The sequence below is a fragment of the Bombina bombina genome, chromosome 1, assembly GCF_027579735.1.
Source record: "Bombina bombina isolate aBomBom1 chromosome 1, aBomBom1.pri, whole genome shotgun sequence".
Classification (NCBI taxonomy): Eukaryota; Metazoa; Chordata; class Amphibia; order Anura; family Bombinatoridae; genus Bombina; species Bombina bombina.
In genome coordinates this window covers 1,426,352,905-1,426,373,164 of record NC_069499.1, presented here as the reverse complement: position 1 = coordinate 1,426,373,164, position 20,260 = coordinate 1,426,352,905, and the positions used below count along the sequence as shown (strand labels likewise).

The following is a 20,260-nucleotide window of genomic DNA, read 5'->3' as shown; positions in this document are numbered from 1 at the left end:
CTTGATTGAATAATGAAAAACTACAGTTAAACACTAAAAAACTCTAAGCCATCTCCGTGGAGATGTTGCCTGTACAACGGCAAAGAGAATGACTGGGGTAGGCGGAGCCTAGGAGGGATCATGTGACCAGCTTTGCTGGGCTCTTTGCCATTTCCTGTTGGGGAAGAGAATATCCCACAAGTAAGGATGACGCCGTGGACCGGACACACCTATGTTGGAGAAATATATAGAAACACAAATAAAAAAAAATAATTCAGCAACATTGATGAAAAGTGTCCTCCATTTATGGGTTAACGTAAAAATATAACACCGGCCGCACTTCCAATAATAACCTCTTTCCCTGCCCAACTGGCCTTAAGTATTAATACTTGTTTGCAGCAAAGTTAGATGTTGACCAGCGGTGGAAATCCGGAAGAGAATGATAAATCATGTGTGTGTAGGGCTGCACACTGCATTTATAGTCTGAGTTAGTCTCACAGTCAAAACAAATTGCAGCATGGGTATTTCTTCTCTCTGTAAAATAACGTGCCCTCAGTCTGCGGATTCTAAAACAGATTGGCTAAGTGCCAGGTCCCAGTAATGCTCTGCTCCAAGCTTTTTAAAATGTTCCCGTGCCATGTTCTCAGTGGGGCACTGTTTAAATTTCATGTCACCGAAGCTACGTTCCTTGGCTGTACCCTAAAAATAAATAAGATAGGCAATTGTCATATAAGAACAGATATAACCAAAGATGATTGTTTCTTTCTTGCATTGACTGAGTCAGTCTGTGCTCTGATATTTGGTGACATTATGACCTCTTGCTGCCTCCTAACCTATATTTGGAACATGCCTATGTCTAAATATCCTGCTGCTCTTGCTTGACTTTTGCAACCGCTTTATCCTTGATTGTTAAAAACGTGTGTATGACTCTGCTTGCTACAGCCTGTATTTTGGTTACTACTGCACTTTACCCTCACTGCATAGACTCCTGTGTTTAACCATACTAGTTATTTTACAGTGGATGTAGTGGAAACGGCTATAGTTTAAGCCCCAACTTAAATATTTGTGTATTATACTTCTTTGCTTAGTGAACTGTGGCTCTTAGCAATCTGCTTATTTGCACCAGCCTTGAAGTACCTCTTGTTCCAGATAACTTGTCTGACTAATACTGGACTAAGCTTTTGTAACCAGATGTTCCAACCAAACTGCATCTCTTATTCTAGCTACCCTGTTTGCTTTTTTGTGGACTGAACGGAAATTCTTTGTTGTATCCACCACTACACATATTAATCACTCTCTATTTGAGTCTAGGCTCTCTCACTACTTTTTTAGGAAAATATTTAAATGTAGTGTAATTTTCTAAACCCTTTGAGTGCTAAGCACTTTCCCACCTGGGTGCTAAGCTTATTTAATTAATTTTTTTATTTTGTGAAAAAAAATGTTTTAACCTTTTTTTTTCCCCCCCAGATCCCCATTGGAAAGGTTAGGTGATTACCTTTCCAATGGTGGGTCTTGGGGTCTGTAGCTGCTTAGATGCCTGAGATACAGGCTTCTAAGCAGCATGCCCCCTTTCCCTATACTTTGTATTGAAAAATTGTTAATAAAGTTGCGCAGTGACGTCATCACATCATTGCGCGTGACGTGACCGTACAAAACGTGATGCCCCAGCGATGCCTGTCACTCTACAGGCACGGTAGCCGGGGTAGGAGCGGGACGGAGCACCCAGATCTCCCTCAAGGTGGGAGAGTGCTAGTGACGGCTCTGAGCCGGCATTGGCACCAGAGTGGGAAACTCTGTCACGGCTCAGAGCCGTCATTAGCACTCAAAGGGTTAAACATGCGTTTGCCCTTCTTTATGTTACTGTTATATAAATCCAAATCATTTTATAGATTCTTTTGGCATTGTGTGATCTTTGTTAGAGTAATGTAATCGAACATAAATGACTATTAAATTAAAAATGTAACAATACATAAAAACATTTTATTATTTTTTTAGTATAACATAATTGCAACATGCATTCATTATTGATTTGATTGCCTTTTGCTAAAAATACATCTGAAAATTATCCTCGTGCCACATTCTCCCAGGGAGGTTAATATGGTTTATCTTTTTCTGTAATTTAGTGATTTCCTCCACTTCTCATTCATTTTGTTTCTCAAGTAATTTGCTCTTTTAAAGGGACATGAAACCCAAATTGTTTTCTTTCATGATTCAGATAAAACATGCAATTTTAAACAACTGTTCTATTTACTTCTATTATCAAATTTGCTTCACTCTAGTTGTATCCTTTGTTGAAGGAGCAGCAATGCACTTCTTGGAACAAGCAGAACACATTCAGTAAACTAATGACAAGTCATACTTGTGCAGCCACAAATCAGTAGCTAGCTCACAGTAGTGCATTGCTGCTCCTGAGCCTACTTAGATATGATTGTAAACAATGAATAATCAAGAGAATTAAAGGGACATTAAACCCCCCAAAAATATTTCATGATTCAGGTAGAGAATACAATTTAAAATAACTTTCCAAATTACTTCTATTATCTCATTTGCTTCATTCTTTAGATATTCTTTGTTGAAGAAATAGCAATGCACATGGGTGAGCCAATCAAACGAGGCATCTATGTGCATCTACCAATCAGCAGCTACTGAGCATATCTAGATATGCTTTTCAGCAAAGCATATCAAGAGAATAAAGCAAATTAGATAATAGAAGTAAATTAAAAAGTTGTTTAAAAGTGCTTGCTCTTTCCAAATCATGAAAGAAAAAAATTGTGTTTCATGTCCCTTTAAGCAATTTAGATAATACAAGACAATTGGAAAGTTGTTTAAAACTGTATACTCATACTGAATCATGAAATATTCATTTTGGCTTTACTGCCCCTTTAAGGTTAATTACCAGTTTTCCATAAACAATGATAGGAAAAGCATACTTTGCAAAAGCAGTGTGCATATTAGGTAGTTTAGGTGTGATCATTATTATGTGTACATATAAATATATATCTATTAGATAGGGATTAAAAATAAAAATGTATTTTGAAATAACTGGTTAATTAATTATTAAATAAACTGAGTGTGAAACCACCTTAAAGGGATATTAACCCTTTGGCTGCTAAGCCATTTCCCACCTGGGTGCTAATATTTTATTTTTTTATTATTATTTTTGAAAACTTTTTTTTTTTTAACTTTTTTTTTTTTTTTTTACAGACCCACAAGATTTACACTGTTGGAAAGGTTAGGCGATTACCTTTCCAACAATGGGTCTTGGGGAAGGCTTCTAAGCAGCATGCCCCCTCCTCCTATACTTAACATTGTTAAGTATAAATAAAGTTGCGCGGTGACGTCATCACGTAATTGCGCGTGACGTCACCGGGCATCACGTGAAGCCCCGGCGATGCCTGTCACTCTACAGGCACGATCGCTGGGGTAGAAGCAGCAAGAAGCCCCCAGATCTCCCTCAAGGTGGTAGAGTGCTAGTGACGGCTCTGAGCCGTCATTAGCACCAGAGTGAGAAACTCTGACGGCTCAGAGCCGTCATTAGCACTCAAAGGGTTAAACACTTTGAGATGGTAAATTGATAAATTGTATGTATATAAAAAAACTCTGCAATACACTTTCATTATTTATTTTGTCCCCTTTTCCTGTGATTCCATTCTGAAATAGTGAGCTTTTCAGTTCCTGTTAGAAATGTAAGTGCAGAACACTGTTATATTCCACACAGCCATTGGCTGCACACTCTAATGACCTATTTATAACTGTCCCCTAATTGGCCACAGCAGAGAAGGTAACCTAAGTTACAACATGGCAGCTCCCATTGTTTTATAGACACTAACACTTTACACTTATTTTGTCAATATTTAAACCGCTAATAAAACTTTAAAAAATACATCTACATGTTATTCTCAGACTAATCTTTTCTTTGGATGCATCATTCTATCTAGCATTTATTTAGTGTATAATGTCCCTTTAAAGGAAGATGGGCACACGTCATGCTAAAATCCAATATATGTGTATTAGTTCATGATTGGTTAGCAAAGGTCCTTTTGTTCTGAGGGACAGAGAAATCAAAGACAGAAAAATTATAAAAACAAAATTTATGCTTACCTGATAAATTCCTTTCTCCTGTAGTGTGGTCAGTCCACGGGTCATCATTACTTCTGGGATATTAACTCCTCCCCAACAGGAAGTGCAAGAGGATTCACCCAGCAGAGCTGCTATATAGCTCCTCCCCTCTACGTCACACCCAGTCATTCGACCGAGAACCAACGAGAAAGGAGAAGCCAAAGGGTGCAGTGCAGTGGTGACTGGAGTATAATTTAAAAATTTAGACCTGCCAAAAAAACAGGGCGGGCCGTGGACTGACCACACTACAGGAGAAAGGAATTTATCAGGTAAGCATAAATTTTGTTTTCTCCTGTTAAGTGTGGTCAGTCCACGGGTCATCATTACTTCTGGGATACCAATACCAAAGCTAAAGTACACGGATGACGGGAGGGACAGGCAGGCTCTTTATACGGAAGGAACCACTGCCTGAAGAACCTTTCTCCCAAAAACAGCCTCCGAAGAAGCAAAAGTGTCAAATTTGTAAAATTTGGAAAAAGTATGAAGAGAAGACCAAGTTGCAGCCTTGCAAATCTGTTCAACAGAAGCCTCATTCTTAAAGGCCCAAGTGGAAGCCACAGCTCTAGTAGAATGAGCTGTAATTCTTTCAGGAGGCTGCTGTCCAGCAGTCTCATAGGCTAAACGTATTATGCTACGAAGCCAAAAAGAGAGAGAGGTAGCCGAAGCTTTTTGACCTCTCCTCTGACCAGAATAAACGACAAACAGGGAAGACGTTTGTCGAAAATCCTTAGTTGCCTGTAGATAAAATTTCAGGGCACGGACTACATCTAGATTGTGTAGAAGACGTTCCTTCTTCGAAGAAGGATTAGGACACAAAGATGGAACAACAATCTCTTGATTGATATTCCTGTTAGTGACCACCTTAGGTAAGAACCCAGGTTTAGTACGAAGAACTACCTTGTCTGAATGAAAAATCAGATAAGGAGAATCACAATGTAAGGCAGATAACTCAGAGACTCTTCGAGCCGAGGAAATAGCCATTAAAAACAGAACTTTCCAAGATAACAGCTTGATATCAATGGAATGAAGGGGTTCAAACGGAACACCCTGTAAAACATTAAGAACTAAGTTCAAACTCCATGGTGGAGCAACAGTTTTAAACACAGGCTTGATCCTAGCTAAAGCCTGACAAAAAGCTTGAACGTCCGGAAGCTCTGACAGACGTTTGTGCAAAAGAATGGACAGAGCTGAAATCTGTCCCTTTAAGGAACTAGCGGATAAACCCTTTTCTAAACCTTCTTGTAGAAAAGACAATATCCTAGGAATCCTAACCTTACTCCATGAGTAACTCTTGGATTCGCACCAATATAAGTATTTACGCCATATTTTATGGTAAATCTTTCTGGTAACAGGCTTCCTAGCCTGTATTAAGGTATCAATTACTGACTCAGAAAAACCACGTTTTGATAAAATCAAGCGTTCAATTTCCAAGCAGTCAGCTTCAGAGAAATTAGATTTTGATGTTTGAAGGGACCCTGAATCAGAAGGTCCTGTCTCAGAGGCAGAGACCAAGGTGGACAGGATGACATGTCCACTAGATCTGCATACCAAGTCCTGCGTGGCCACGCAGGCGCTATTAGAATCACCGATGCTCTCTCCTGTTTGATTCTGGCAATCAATCGAGGAAGCATCGGGAAGGGTGGAAACACATAAGCCATCCCGAAGGTCCAAGGTGCTGTCAAAGCATCTATCAGAACCGCTCCCGGATCCCTGGATCTGGACCCGTAAAAAGGAAGCTTGGCGTTCTGTCGAGACGCCATGAGATCTATCTCTGGTTTGCCCCAACGTCGAAGAATTTGGGCAAAGACTTCCGGATGAAGTTCCCACTCCCCCGGATGAAAAGTCTGACGACTTAGGAAATCCGCCTCCCAGTTCTCCACTCCCGGGATGTGGATCGCTGACAGGTGGCAAGAGTGAGACTCTGCCCAGCGAATTATCTTTGATACTTCCATCATTGCTAGGGAGCTTCTTGTCCCTCCCTGATGGTTGATGTAAGCTACAGTCGTGATGTTGTCCGACTGAAACCTGATGAACCCCCGAGTTGTTAACTGGGGCCAAGCCAGAAGGGCATTGAGAACTGCTCTCAATTCCAGAATGTTTATTGGCAGGAGACTCTCCTCCTGATTCCATTGTCCCTGAGCCTTCAGAGAATTCCAAACAGCGCCCCAACCTAGTAGGCTGGCGTCTGTTACAATTGTCCAATCTGGTCTGCTGAATGGCATCCCCCTGGACAGATGTGGCCGAGAAAGCCACCATAGAAGAGAATTTCTGGTCTCTTGATCCAGATTCAGAGTAGGGGACAAGTCTGAGTAATCCCCATTCCACTGACTTAGCATGCACAATTGCAGCGGTCTGAGATGTAGGCGTGCAAAGGGTACTATGTCCATTGCCGCTACCATCAAGCCGATTACCTCCATGCATTGAGCCACTGACGGGTGTTGAATGGAATGAAGGACACGGCATGCATTTTGAAGCTTTGTTAACCTGTCTTCTGTCAGGTAGATCTTCATTTCTACAGAATCTATAAGAGTCCCCAAGAAGGGAACTCTTGTGAGTGGAAAGAGAGAACTCTTCTTTTCGTTCACCTTCCATCCATGCGACCTTAGAAATGCCAGTACTAACTCTGTATGAGACTTGGCAGTTTGAAAGCTTGAAGCTTGTATCAGAATGTCGTCTAGGTACGGAGCTACCGAAATTCCTCGCGGTCTTAGTACCGCCAGAAGAGCACCCAGAACCTTTGTGAAGATTCTTGGAGCCGTAGCTAATCCGAATGGAAGAGCTACAAACTGGTAATGCCTGTCTAGGAAGGCAAACCTTAGATACCGGTAATGATCCTTGTGAATCGGTATGTGAAGGTAAGCATCCTTTAAATCCACTGTGGTCATGTACTGACCCTTTTGGATCATGGGTAGAATTGTCCGAATAGTTTCCATTTTGAATGATGGAACTCTTAGGAATTTGTTTAGGATCTTTAAATCCAAGATTGGCCTGAAAGTTCCCTCTTTTTTGGGAACCACAAACAGATTTGAGTAAAACCCTTGTCCGTGTTCCGACCGCGGAACCGGATGGATCACTCCCAATAGTAAAAGATCTTGTACACAGTGTAGAAACGCCTCTTTCTTTATTTGGTTTGTTGACAACCTTGACAGATGAAATCTCCCTTTTGGGGGAGAGGATTTGAAGTCCAGAAGATATCCCTGAGATATGATCTCTAACGCCCAGGGATCCTGGACATCTCTTGCCCAAGCCTGGGCGAAGAGAGAAAGTCTGCCCCCCACTAGATCCGTTCCCGGATCGGGGGCCCTCAATTCATGCTGTCTTAGGGACAGCAGCAGGTTTCCTGGCCTGCTTGCCCTTGTTCCAGGACTGGTTAGGTCTCCAGCCTTGTCTGTAGCGAGCAACAGCTCCTTCCTGTTTTGGTGCAGAGGAAGTTGATGCTGCTCCTGCTTTGAAATTACGAAAGGAACGAAAATTAGACTGTCTAGCCTTAGGTTTGGCTCTGTCTTGAGGCAGGGCATGGCCTTTACCTCCTGTAATGTCAGCGATAATTTCTTTCAACCCGGGCCCGAATAAGGTCTGCCCTTTGAAAGGTATGTTAAGTAATTTAGATTTAGAAGTAACGTCAGCTGACCAGGATTTTAGCCACAGTGCTCTGCGTGCCTGAATGGCGAATCCGGAATTCTTAGCCGTAAGTTTAGTTAAATGTACTACGGCATCCGAAATAAATGAATTAGCTAGCTTAAGTGTCTTAAGTTTGTTTGAAATCTCATCTATAGTTATTGAGTCAAGACTCTCTTCCAGGGACTCGGACCAAAAAGCGGCCGCGGCCGTGACAGACGCAATACATGCAAGGGGTTGCAATATAAAACCTTGTTGAACAAACATTTTCTTAAGGTAACCCTCTAATTTTTTATCCATTGGATCTGAAAAGGCACAGCTATCCTCCACCGGGATAGTGGTACGCTTAGCCAGAGTAGAAACCGCTCCCTCCACCTTAGGGACCGTCTGCCATAAGTCCCATGTGGTGGCGTCTATTGGAAACATTTTTCTAAACACAGGAGGGGGGGAAAAGGGTACACCGGGCCTATCCCACTCCTTAGTAATTATCTCTGTAAGCCTCTTAGGTATAGGAAATACGTCAGTACTCGCCGGTACCGCATAGTATCTATCCAGCCTACATAATTTCTCTGGGATTGCAACGGTGTTACAATCATTCAGAGCTGCTAATACCTCCCCTAACAGTACACGGAGGTTTTCGAGCTTAAACTTAAAATTAGAAATGTCTGAATCCATTCTATTGGGATCAGAACCGTCACCTGCAGATTGAAGCTCTCCGTCCTCATGTTCAGCATACTGTGACGCAGTATCAGACATGGCCCTATTATCAACAGCGCACTCTGTTCTCACCCCAGAGTGATCACGCTTACCTCTTAGTTCTGGTAATTTAGCCAAAACTTCAGTCATAACATTAGCCATATCCTGTAATGTGATTTGTAATGGCCGCCCTGATGTACTCGGCGCTACAATATCACGTACCTCCCGAGCGGGAGATGCAGGTACTGACACGTGAGGCGAGTTAGTCGGCATAACTCTCCCCTCGTTGTTTGGTGAAATATGTTCAATTTGTACAGATTGACTTTTATTTAAAGTAGCATCAATGCAATTAGTACATAAATTTCTATTGGGCTCCACTTTGGCTTTAGCACATATAGCACAGAGATATTCCTCTGAATCAGACATGTTTAACACACTAGCAAATAAACTAGCAACTTGGAAATACTTTTCAAAGCAATTTACAAATAATATGAAAACGTACTGTGCCTTTAAGAAGCACAGAAAAAAGTTATGACAGTTGAGAAATAATAAACTTGAGAAACTATAACATCAAATTCTTTCCGGTAAAAACACAATTTTAGCAGAGGATTGCCCCCATTAGCAATGGATAACTAACCCTGAATAGCAGAAAAAAAGTAAAGAAATAAACGTTTTTTATCACAGTCAGTTACAATCTCACAGCTCTGCTGTGAGTGATTACCTCCCTCAAAATAAGTTTTGAAGACCCCTGAGCTCTGTAGAGACGAACCGGATCATGCAGGGAAGACAGACTTCTGACTGAATTTTTTGATGCGTAGCAAAAGCGCCAAAATAGGCCCCTCCCCCTCACACACAACAGTGAGGGAGATCAGTAAACTGTCTTAAATTAAATAAAACGACTGCCAAGTGGAAAAAAACAGTGCCCAAAACATTTTTTCACCCAGTACCTCAGAAAATTAAACGATTTAACATGCTAGCAAAAACGTTTAACATCAAATAAATAAAATGACATTAGAAAGCCTGTTGCTAGTCACTGCAAATTAGGCTAAAGTCTTATGCATACAGTATTATCCCAGTGAAGTGCCATTCCCCAGAATACTGAAGTGTAAATATACATACATGACAGCCTGATACCAGTTGCTACTACTGCATTTAAGGCTGAGCTTACATTATATCGGTATGGCAGAATTTTCTCAGTCAATTCCATTGTCAGAAAATAATATGCTGCTACATACCTCTTTGCAGATTAACCTGCCCGCTGTCCCCTGATCTGAAGTTTACCTCACTCCTCAGATGGCCGAGAACAGCAATATGATCTTAACTACGCCGGCTAAAATCATACAAAAAACTCAGGTAGATTCTTCTTCAAATTCTACCAGAGAAGGAACAACACACTCCGGTGCTGTTATAAAATAACAAACTTTTGATTGAAGGTATAAAACTAAGTATAATCACCACAGTCCTCTCACACATCCTATCTATTAGTTGGGTGCAAGAGAATGACTGGGTGTGACGTAGAGGGGAGGAGCTATATAGCAGCTCTGCTGGGTGAATCCTCTTGCACTTCCTGTTGGGGAGGAGTTAATATCCCAGAAGTAATGATGACCCGTGGACTGACCACACTTAACAGGAGAAATATACTCATTTGACAAAATAAAGCTGTGTGAATGTGCATTATCATGCAGCATACAATGTGTGTTTAACGTCCATTTAACTGTAACGGGTGCAGAATGATCATGTGTCTAGGTGACTACAGCACATATTTTACATGTAATGGTGGAACCATATTCTAGTCTGCTTCAGCATGATTCTTCCATCTCAATACTGATAAACAGTAATATTTGCAAACATAAATCCTTTACAGTTTTAATCACATATGATACAGTTTCCAGCAAGATTAGGCAACAATATTGTATACCTGTCTTGGAAATGTTTACACTTCTTTTGTGTGAGAAGGCAAAACAATGTTATAACTTGTTTAAATGGAATGCAATCTCTTTTTATAAAATATAATTGGGGGGGGGGGGGGTGTCAGAGCCGTTGTGAATGTAAAAAAAAAACAACAAAAAGACACTTACCTCCCATACTAGCGAGCACTTATTAGACTTTTTTACATGTTCCTCGTCTGACTCATTACCTACAATATACAAAGTGTTATATATTATAATCAGTTCTGGTAATATAAAAATGTATCTTTAGAATCCAATCTTCATAGTCTATTAGTTTCATTACACATTTTTTAAGTAACCTACATTTTTCACATATTTTACCTCCGCAATTAACAGCACATTCCCGAGATTACATACAGTATATGAATATAGTCTGTCTCCTACATTCTGGTCAGTAGGCTTCAGATGATGAATTACATAGTATTTAATAATTTCATGCTTTAATACCCACCATCTCCTTTAGTGTTTGTTGTCTGCTCATCCCATTTTATTCGGTTAAGCATCAGGCGTTTAAATTTCTTTTGTGATTTGGGCCCTTGCAAAAAAAACAAAAATGTAGGAGCACATCATACTTGGTGTTTGAATAATGTACGAGCAGTAACTGCATCTATCTCATATTTTTATTAGCTGGCTTAAACATTACAACAAAACAGATACATTGACAATTTAAGATGTTACAATCGCATTGTGGTCCAGCTCATATACACCATTATACAAATACACCTGGCAACATGTTTAAATGATACTATGCCTATCTATCAAACCCATCATAGAGAGAGTAATGGTCTGATCATTTATAACAAAGGGAATATATTTATTTTTATATATATATATATATACACACACACATATACATATACACTGTATATATATATATATATATATATATATAACATAATTTATGTAAGAACTTACCTGATAAATTCATTTCTTTCATATTGGCAAGAGTCCATGAGCTAGTGACGTATGGGATATACAATCCTACCAAGAGGGGCAAAGTTTCCCAAACCTCAAAATGCCTATAAATACACCCCTCACCACACCCACAATTCAGTTTAATGAATAGCCAAGTAGTGGGTGAAAAAGAAAGGAGGAAAAAGCATCAACAAAGGAACTTGGAAATAATTGTGCTTTATACAAAAAAATCATAACCACCATAAAAAGGGTGGGCCTCATGGACTCTTGCCAATATGAAAGAAATGAATTTTTCAGGTAAGTTCTTACATAAATTATGTTTTCTTTCATGTAATTGGCTAGAGTCCATGAGCTAGTGACCTATGGAATAGCAATACCCAAGAAGTAGAACTCCACGCAAGAGTCACTAGAGAGGGAGGGATAAAATAAAAACAGCCATTTCGCTGAAAAAAATTAATCCACAACCCAAATATAAGTTTATTCTCATAAATGAAAGGAAAAAAACTTGGAGGAGCCTGTAAAGCCTTTAAAACCAAATTAAAACTCCAAGAAGGAGAGATTGATTTAATGACAAGCTTGATATGAACCAAAGCCTGAACAAAACAGTGAATATCAGGAAGCTTAGCAATCTTCTCGTGAAATAAAACAGAAAGAGCAGAGATCTGTCCCTTCAAGGAACTTGCAGACAAACCCTTTTCTAAACTATCCTGAAGAAACTGTAAAATTCTAGGAATTCTAAAAGAATGCCAAGAGAATTTATGATAGAAACACCATGAAATGTAAGTCTTCCAGACTCGATAATAAATCTTTCTAACAACAGATTTACGAGCCTGCAACATAGTATTAATCACTGAGCCAGAGAAACCTCTATGACTAAGCGTTCAATTTCCATATCCTCAGATTTAAAGATTTCAAATCCTTATGGAAAAAAACCAACCTTGAAACAGAAGGTCTGGCCTTAATGGAAGTGGCCAAGGTTGGCAACTGGATATCTGAACAAAATCCACATACCAAAACCTGTGAGGCCATGCTGGAGCCACCAGCAGCACAAACGATTGCTCCATGATGATTTTGAAGATCACTCTTGGAAGAAAAACTAAAAGGCAGGAAAAATATAAGCAGGTTGCCAACACCAAGGAAGTGTCAACGCATCCACTGCTTCCGCCTGAGGATCCCTGGACCTGAACAGATACCTTGGAAGTTCCTTGTTTAGATGAGAAGCCATCAGATCTATTTCTGAAAGACCCCACATCTGAACAACCTGAGAAAACGCATCAGGATGGAGGGACTACTACCCCGGATGTAAAATCTGACGGCTGAAATAATCCGCTTCCCAATTGTCTATACCTGGGATAAGAACCACAGAAATTTAGACAGGAGCTGGAATCCGCCAAAGCAAGTATCCGGGATACTTCTTTCATAGCTTAAGGACTATGAGTTCCATCCTGATGATTGACAAATGCCACAGTTGTGATATTGTCTGTCTGAAAACAAATGAACGGTTCTCTCTTCAACTGAGGCCAAATCTGAAGAGCCCTGAAAATTGCACGGAGTTCCAAAATATTGATTGGTAATCTCACCTCTTGAGATTTTCAAACCCGTGCACTATCAGATATCCCCAAACAACTCCCCAATCTGAAAGACTCGCATCTGTTGAAATCACAGTCCAGGTTGGACGAACAAGAGAGGCCCATAGAACTATACGATGGTGATTTAACCACCAAGTCAGAGATAGTCGAACATTTGGATTTAAGGATATAAATTGTGATATCCTTGAAAAAACACTGCACCATTGGTTCAGCACACAGAGCTGGAAAGGTCTCATATGAAAACGAGCAAAAGGGGATCGCGTCCGATGCTGCAGTTTTGAGACCTAAAACTTCAATGCACATAGCTACTGAAGGGAATGACTGAGACTGAAGGTTCCGACAGGCTGCAACCAATTCAAAACATCTCCTGTCTGTTAGAGACAGAGTCATGGACACTGAATCTATCTGGAAACCTAAAAAGGTGACCCTTGTCTGAGGAATCAAAGAACTTTTTAGTAAATTGATCCTCCAACCATGTTTTCAAAGAAACAACACTAGTTGATTCGTGTAAGATTCTGCAGAATATAAAGACTGAGCTAATACCAAGAAATCGTCCAAACAAGGAAACACCGCAATATCCCGCTCTCTGATTATAGAGAGTAGGGCATCAAGAACCTTAGAAAAGAATCTTAGAGCTGTCCCTAGACAAAAGGAAGAGCGACAAATTGGTAAAGCTCGCCTAGAAAAGAGAATCTCAGAAACTGAAAATGAACTGGATGAATCAGAATATGAAGATATGCACCCTGTAAGTCTATGGTGTACATATAATGCCCTTACTGAACAAAAGGCAGAATAGTCCGTATAATCACCATTTTGAAAGTTGGTACTCTTACATAATGAGTCAAAAAAATTTCAGATCCAGAACTGGCCTGAATAAATTTTCTTTCTTTGGGACAATGAATAGATTTGAATAAAACCCCAAACCCTGTTCCTGAAACGGAACTGGCGTGATTACCCATGAAACTCCAGGTCTGAAACACACTTCAGGAAAGCCTGAGCCTTTACTGGATTTGCTGGAATGCGTGAGAGAAAATATCTTCTCACAGGAGGTCTTACTCTGAATCCTATTCGGTACCCCTGAGAAATCTTAATCTGTCCCCTAGCAGCTGAGCTGGAATGAGGGCCGCACCTACATGCGGACTTAGGGGCTGGCTGGCTTTGGTTCCTTAAAAGGCTTGGATTTAATACAAATTGAAGAAAATTTCCAATTGGAAACAGATTCCTTGGGGGAAGGAATAGGTTTCTGTTCCTTATTTAGTCGAAAGGAACGAAAACGGTTAGAAGCTTTAGATTTACCCTTAAGTCTTATCCTAAGGCAAAAAACTCCCTTCCCCCAGTAACAGTTGAGATAATCAAATTCAACTGAGAACCAAATAACTTATTACCTTGGAAAAAAAGAGATAGCAATCTGGACTTAGAAGTCATGTCAGTATTCCAAGATCTAAGCCACAAAGCTCTTCTAGCTAAAATAGCTAAAGACATAGATTTAACATCAACTTTTATGAAAAAAATGGCATCACAAATAAACTGATTAGCATGTTGAAGCAAGCGAACAATGCTAAACAAATCATAATCCAATTCTTGTTGCGCTAATTTCCAAATAAAAAGTTGATGCAGCTGCAACATCAACCTAAGAAAATGCAGGCCTGAGAAGATGAACCGAATATAAATAGGCTTTCTTTAGATAAGATTCAAGTTTCCCATCTAAAGGATCTTAAAAAAGAAGTACTATCTTCCATAGGAATAGTAGTACGCTAAGCAAGAGTAGAGATAGCTCCATCAACTTTGGGGATCTTTTCATAAAACTCCAATGTAACTGCTGGCAAAGGATACAATTCTTTTTTTAAAAAACCTTTAAAGGGCCACTGTAAGTAAATATTTTCTATGCCTGTTACTAACTAACTACCCCAAATACGCTTTTTATCAATAGCATTTCATTAACATATCTCTACCGTATATCAGAAATCTTGTCTGCAAATTTAATTGTTTTCCAAACCCACTCTGTGGGTATCCTTTGCTCTGTACCAATCCGTTTACAATACCTAGGTTTCAAAATGGCGCTTTAAACACAAAGTTATTGGTTTAAGTATTTTGAACATACAGTGCTGAAAATAGTGGGCAGGATAACGTGACATCATCGGCAAATAAAAGATAACTTTTAGAACGTTATGAAACTTCGTTTTGGAGAAAATATAGGTCAGTAGGTTTTAATTAATGTTTATTAACTTTAATATGTTAGTTGCTTAGCTTAAAAATTATAACAGAAAGTAATCCTTTAAAGAAGGAATAAAAGTACCACCAGGCCTATTCCATTCCTTAGAAATCATATCAGAAATAGCATCAGGAACTAGAAAAACCTCTGGAATAACCACAGGAGGTTTATAAACAGAATTTAAACGTTAACTAGTTTTAATATCAAGAGGACTAGTCTACTCAATATCCAATATAATCAACACTTCTTTAACAAAGAATGAATGTACTCCAAATAAATAAGTAGATTTGTGAGTTTTCAATATCTGAGGAAAGATCTGCTGAATCAGATAGATCCTCATCAGAGGAGGATAATTCAGTATGTTGTCGGTCATTTGAAATTTCATCAACTTTATGAGAAGTTTTAAAAGACCTTTACATTTATTAGAAGGCGGGATGGCAGACAAAGCCTTCTGAATAGAATCAGCAATAAATTCTTATAAATTCACATGTATATCTTAAACATTAGATGTTAAAAAGAACAGCAACAGGCAATGTACTATTACTGATGGACACATTCTCTGCATGTAAAAGTTTATCATGACAACTTATTACAAACCACAGCTGGAGATATAATCTCCACAAGATTACAACAAATGTACTTAGCTTTGGTAGAACTGTTATCAGTCAACAGGGTTCCAACAGTGATTTCTGAAACAGGATCAGATTGAGACATCTTGCAAATGTAAGAGAAAAAAACAACATAAAGCAAAATTATAAATTTCCTTATATGGCAGTTTCAGGAATGGGAAAAAAAATGCAAACAGCATAGCCCTCTGATAAAGAAAAAAGGCAAGAGGCATATAGGAATGGGGTTTAAAAAAATGAAAATATTTGGCGCCAAGTATGACGCACAGAGAAATCTTTTTGGCGCTAACATCCGGAAATGACACGCTCGCGTCATTGAAGACGCAACCGTGTGAAAGGACTCGGAGTTGACAAAGACGCCGGAAATTACGAATTTGCACCATCAAGCGTAACTTCGACCCAAAAAAAAAAAATCTCACGCCAAAAATGACGCAATATAGTTTGGCATTTCGCGTCCTCACGAGCCTAATTCTGCCCGCAAATTTGAAATGACAGTCAATTGAAAAAAAGACTATACCCCAGGTAAGAAATTTCTTTCCCTAAAAAATGCATTTCCCAGATATGAAACTGACAGTCTGCAAAAGGAAATATACTGAAACCTGAATCAAGGCAAATATAAGTACAGTACATATATTAAGAAGTTTATATAAATACATAAAGTGCCAAACCATAGCTGAGAGTGTCTTAAGTAATGAAAACATACTTAACAAAAGACACTCATCCACATATAGCAGATAGCCAAACCAGTACTGAAACGGTTATCAGTAGAGGTAATGGAATATGAGAGTATATCGTCGATCTGAAAAGGGAGGTAGGAGATGAATCTCTACGACCGATAACAGAGAACCTATGAAATAGATCCCCCTTGAGGAAAAACCATTGCATTCAATAAGTGATACTCCCTTCACATCCCTCTGACATTCACTGTACTCAGAGGAATCGGGCTTCAAAATGCTGAGAAGCGCATATCAACGTAGAAATCTAGCACAAACTTACTTCACCACCTCCATAGGAGGCAAAGTTTGAAAAACTGAATTGTGGGGGTGGTGAGGGGTGCATTTATAGGCATTTTGAGGTTTGGGAAACTTTGCCCCTCTTGGTAGGATTGTACGTATCATACAATACTAGCTCATGGACTCTTGCCAATTACATGAAAGATATATATATATATATATATTATATATATATATATATATATATATATATATATATATATATATATATACATACACACACACAGTAGTGAAGAAAAGGGATGCACTCGCCAGGATTTTCAAAGTTACCATTTAATGTAACGTTTCGGGGTGTTACCCTGTTCGTCAGACAATACAAAATAACAATCCACAACCTGTTACAAACCATGTCTTTTAAACTACCCTAAGTAATACAGTTTAAGGTCAACACCTGTGATGCCACTCCCACAATTAGCATATAACAGGTGAAGGCCCCCACTGTGCCTGACTATCTAATAGTCTAAGAAGTGTGTGCAGAGCCTATATACCAAACTCCTAAAGATCCCAAGATATCCCCTACAATTAGGATATAAAGTGAATAAAAACAAGAAGTGTACTTAGGAGCACTTAGAAGCTAAAGGTAAAAGGGTAAAAATGGGTAAAGTGAATTAAGTTTAAGAACAAATGTATTTAATAAAGCAATAGTTACTATGTATCTTAAATTGCAACAATGTAAACAATAAAATATTGGACGTCTCTGATTGTGAATTAAAAATATATAAAATAATATATTGCCACCACTAAAAGTCAATAGACAGAACATTTGGGAACAGATTTGTGTAAAAATAGCTAGTAATATTCAGTCCCAGGCAATTTATACTTTTCCAGATATATTCAGTCCCAGGCAGAGTTATATTTTCTTTTTCAGACCACGGATATGTTAATATTATGCACAATCCTAAGGCAGATAATATAGCACAGTACCTGGTTTAAAGGAGTAGTAAGTAGTACGGGACCGCAGCTCGACTTACTAGCTGTTTGACTTCCGTGTGTAATGCGCCTTTCGCCGTTAAGTCACGTGTAGCAGATCTCATTAGCTGCTCAGGTCCGATTGGGTGATGTCACATTCAAACACTTCAGATGATTAGCTTGTCCACTCTCAGTGATGAAACGGTATCCGCTCTTAGTGCGATAGCACGCTGGATACTGAGGAATTCTTGAGAGTGTTTGTGATGAGAAGCTTGGGTAGAACTTGACCTTGTCTTTAGCACTAGACAGTGCAAATTTTGCAGACGTTAGATACAGGCTTTAGGTGTATTGTATCTTGGACTTTATCCAAGATTTTTTCCTGGCTTGAACACCGCCAAATAGCTGATACAATACACCTAAAGCCTGTATCTAACGTCTGCAAAATTTGCACTGTCTAGTGCTAAAGACAAGGTCAAGTTCTACCCAAGCTTCTCATCACAAACACTCTCAAGAATTCCTCAGTATCCAGCGTGCTATCGCACTAAGAGTGGATACCGTTTAATCACTGAGAGCGGACAAGCTAATCATCTGAAGTGTTTGAATGTGACATCACCCAATCGGTCCGGAGCAGCTAATGAGATCTGCTACACGCGACTTAACGGCGAAAGGCGCATTACACACGGAGGTCCAACAGCTAGTAAGTCAAGCTGCGGTCCCGTACTTATTACTATTCCTTCAAACCAGGTACTGTGCTATATTATCTGCCTAAGGATTGTGCATAATATTGTGACTATCTAATCATATAGACACCAAACAAATATATAGTGAACACCAAATCACACATATGCATGAAAGCACCATAGAGCAGACGTCAAGCAGGACATTGCACAGAACTGGTTTGCAAACCAAAGAAAACAATGAAAAAACAATGAAAAAAAACAATGAAAAAACCCCAGGGATAGAATAGTAGTACTTGATAAGCTGTAAATACCTTAAGTTGATTGCTGTCGGCAGGTGGTTGTCATAGCAACAATATCAACAATACTACGGCCCCCAATCAAGGGAGAGGTATATGCAAGTCAATCAAATGTTCTAGGACATGGAGGAGCGCCCAACCCCCCAAAAAAACATAATTTATGATCATCCATTACTTGTGGGATATTCTCCTTCCCAACAGGAAGTTGAAAGAGGATCACCCACAGCAGAGCTGCTATATAGCTCCTCCCCTAACTGCCATATCCAGTCATTCGACCGAAAACAAGCAGAGAAAGGAGAAACCATAGGGTGCAGTGGTGACTGTAGTTTAAAATTAAAAAATACCTGCCTTAAAATGACAGGGCGGGCCGTGGACTGGATACACCACAAGAGAAATAAATTTATCAGGTAAGCATAAATTAGGTTTTCTCTTGTAAGGTGTATCCAGTCCATCCATTACTTGTGGGATACCAATACCAAAGCTAAAGTACACGGATGAAGGGAGGGACAAGGCAGGTACTTAAACGGAAGGTACCACTGCCTGTAAAACCTTTCTCCCAAAAATAGCCTCAGAAGAAGCAAAAGTATCAAATTTGTAGAATTTTGAAAAAGTATGAAGCGAAGACCAAGTCGCCGCCTTGCAAATCTGTTCAACAGAAGCCTGATTTTTAAAGGCCCATGTGGAAGCCACAGCTCTAGTAGAATGAGCTGTAATCCTTTCAGGAGGCTGCTGGCCAGCAGTCTCATAGGCTAAGCGGATTATGCTTCTTAGCCAAAAAGAAAGAGAGGTTGCCGAAGCCTTTTGACCTCTCCTCTGTCCAGAGTAGACAACAAACAAAGCAGATGTTTGACGAAAATCTTTGGTGGCTTGTAAGTAAAACTTTAAAGCACGAAACAAGTCCAGATTGTGTAATAGACGTTCCTTCTTCGAAGAAGGATTAGGACACAAAGACGGAACAACAATCTCTTGATTGATATTCTTATTAGATACCACCTTGGGTAAAAACCCAGGTTTGGTACACAGAACTACCTTATCTGCATGGAACATCAGATAAGGAGAATCACATTGTAAGGCAGATAACTCGGAAACTCTACGAGCCGAGGAAATAGCTATCAAAAAAAGAACTTTCCAAGATAAAAGTTTGATATCTATGGAATGAAGAGGTTCAAATGGAACCCCCTGAAGAACTTTAAGAACCAAATTTAAGCTCCAAGGTGGAGCAACAGGTTTAAACACAGGCTTGATTCTAACTAAAGCCTGACAAAATGCCTGAACGTCTGGAACATCCGCCAGACGCTTGTGCAAAAGAATAGACAGCGCAGAAATCTGTCCCTTTAAGGAACTAGCTGACAATCCTTTTTCCAATCCTTCTTGGAGAAAAGATAATATCCTGGGAATCCTGACCTTACTCCATGAGTAGCCCTTGGATTCACACCAATAAAGATATTTACGCCATATCTTATGATAGATTTTCCTGGTGACAGGCTTTCTTGCATGAATTAAAAGGTATCAATGACTGACTCAGAGAAACCACGCTTTGATCAATCAAGCGTTCAATCTCCAGGCAGTCAGCCTCAGAGAAATTAGATTTGGATGGTTGAAAGGACCTTGAAGTAGAAGGTCCTGTCTCAGAGGCAGAGTCCATGGTGGAAAGGATGA

At 39.6% G+C, this 20,260-nt stretch overlaps 1 protein-coding gene across 1 annotated transcript in view; it reads right to left on the bottom strand.

The window, feature by feature from the left end:
* Positions 1–262: 262 nt before the first annotated feature.
* PRPF3 (pre-mRNA processing factor 3) overlaps positions 263–20,260 on the bottom strand; it is a 241,213-nt gene continuing 221,215 nt past the window's right edge. The window contains exons 14-16 of the mRNA XM_053705438.1: positions 10,813–10,896; positions 10,491–10,549; positions 263–678 (exon numbers count right to left, since the gene is read on the bottom strand). Coding sequence (XP_053561413.1) covers positions 532–678; positions 10,491–10,549; positions 10,813–10,896 — 290 coding nt within the window. The 3' untranslated portion in view covers positions 263–531. The remainder of the gene's footprint in view (positions 679–10,490; positions 10,550–10,812; positions 10,897–20,260) is intronic.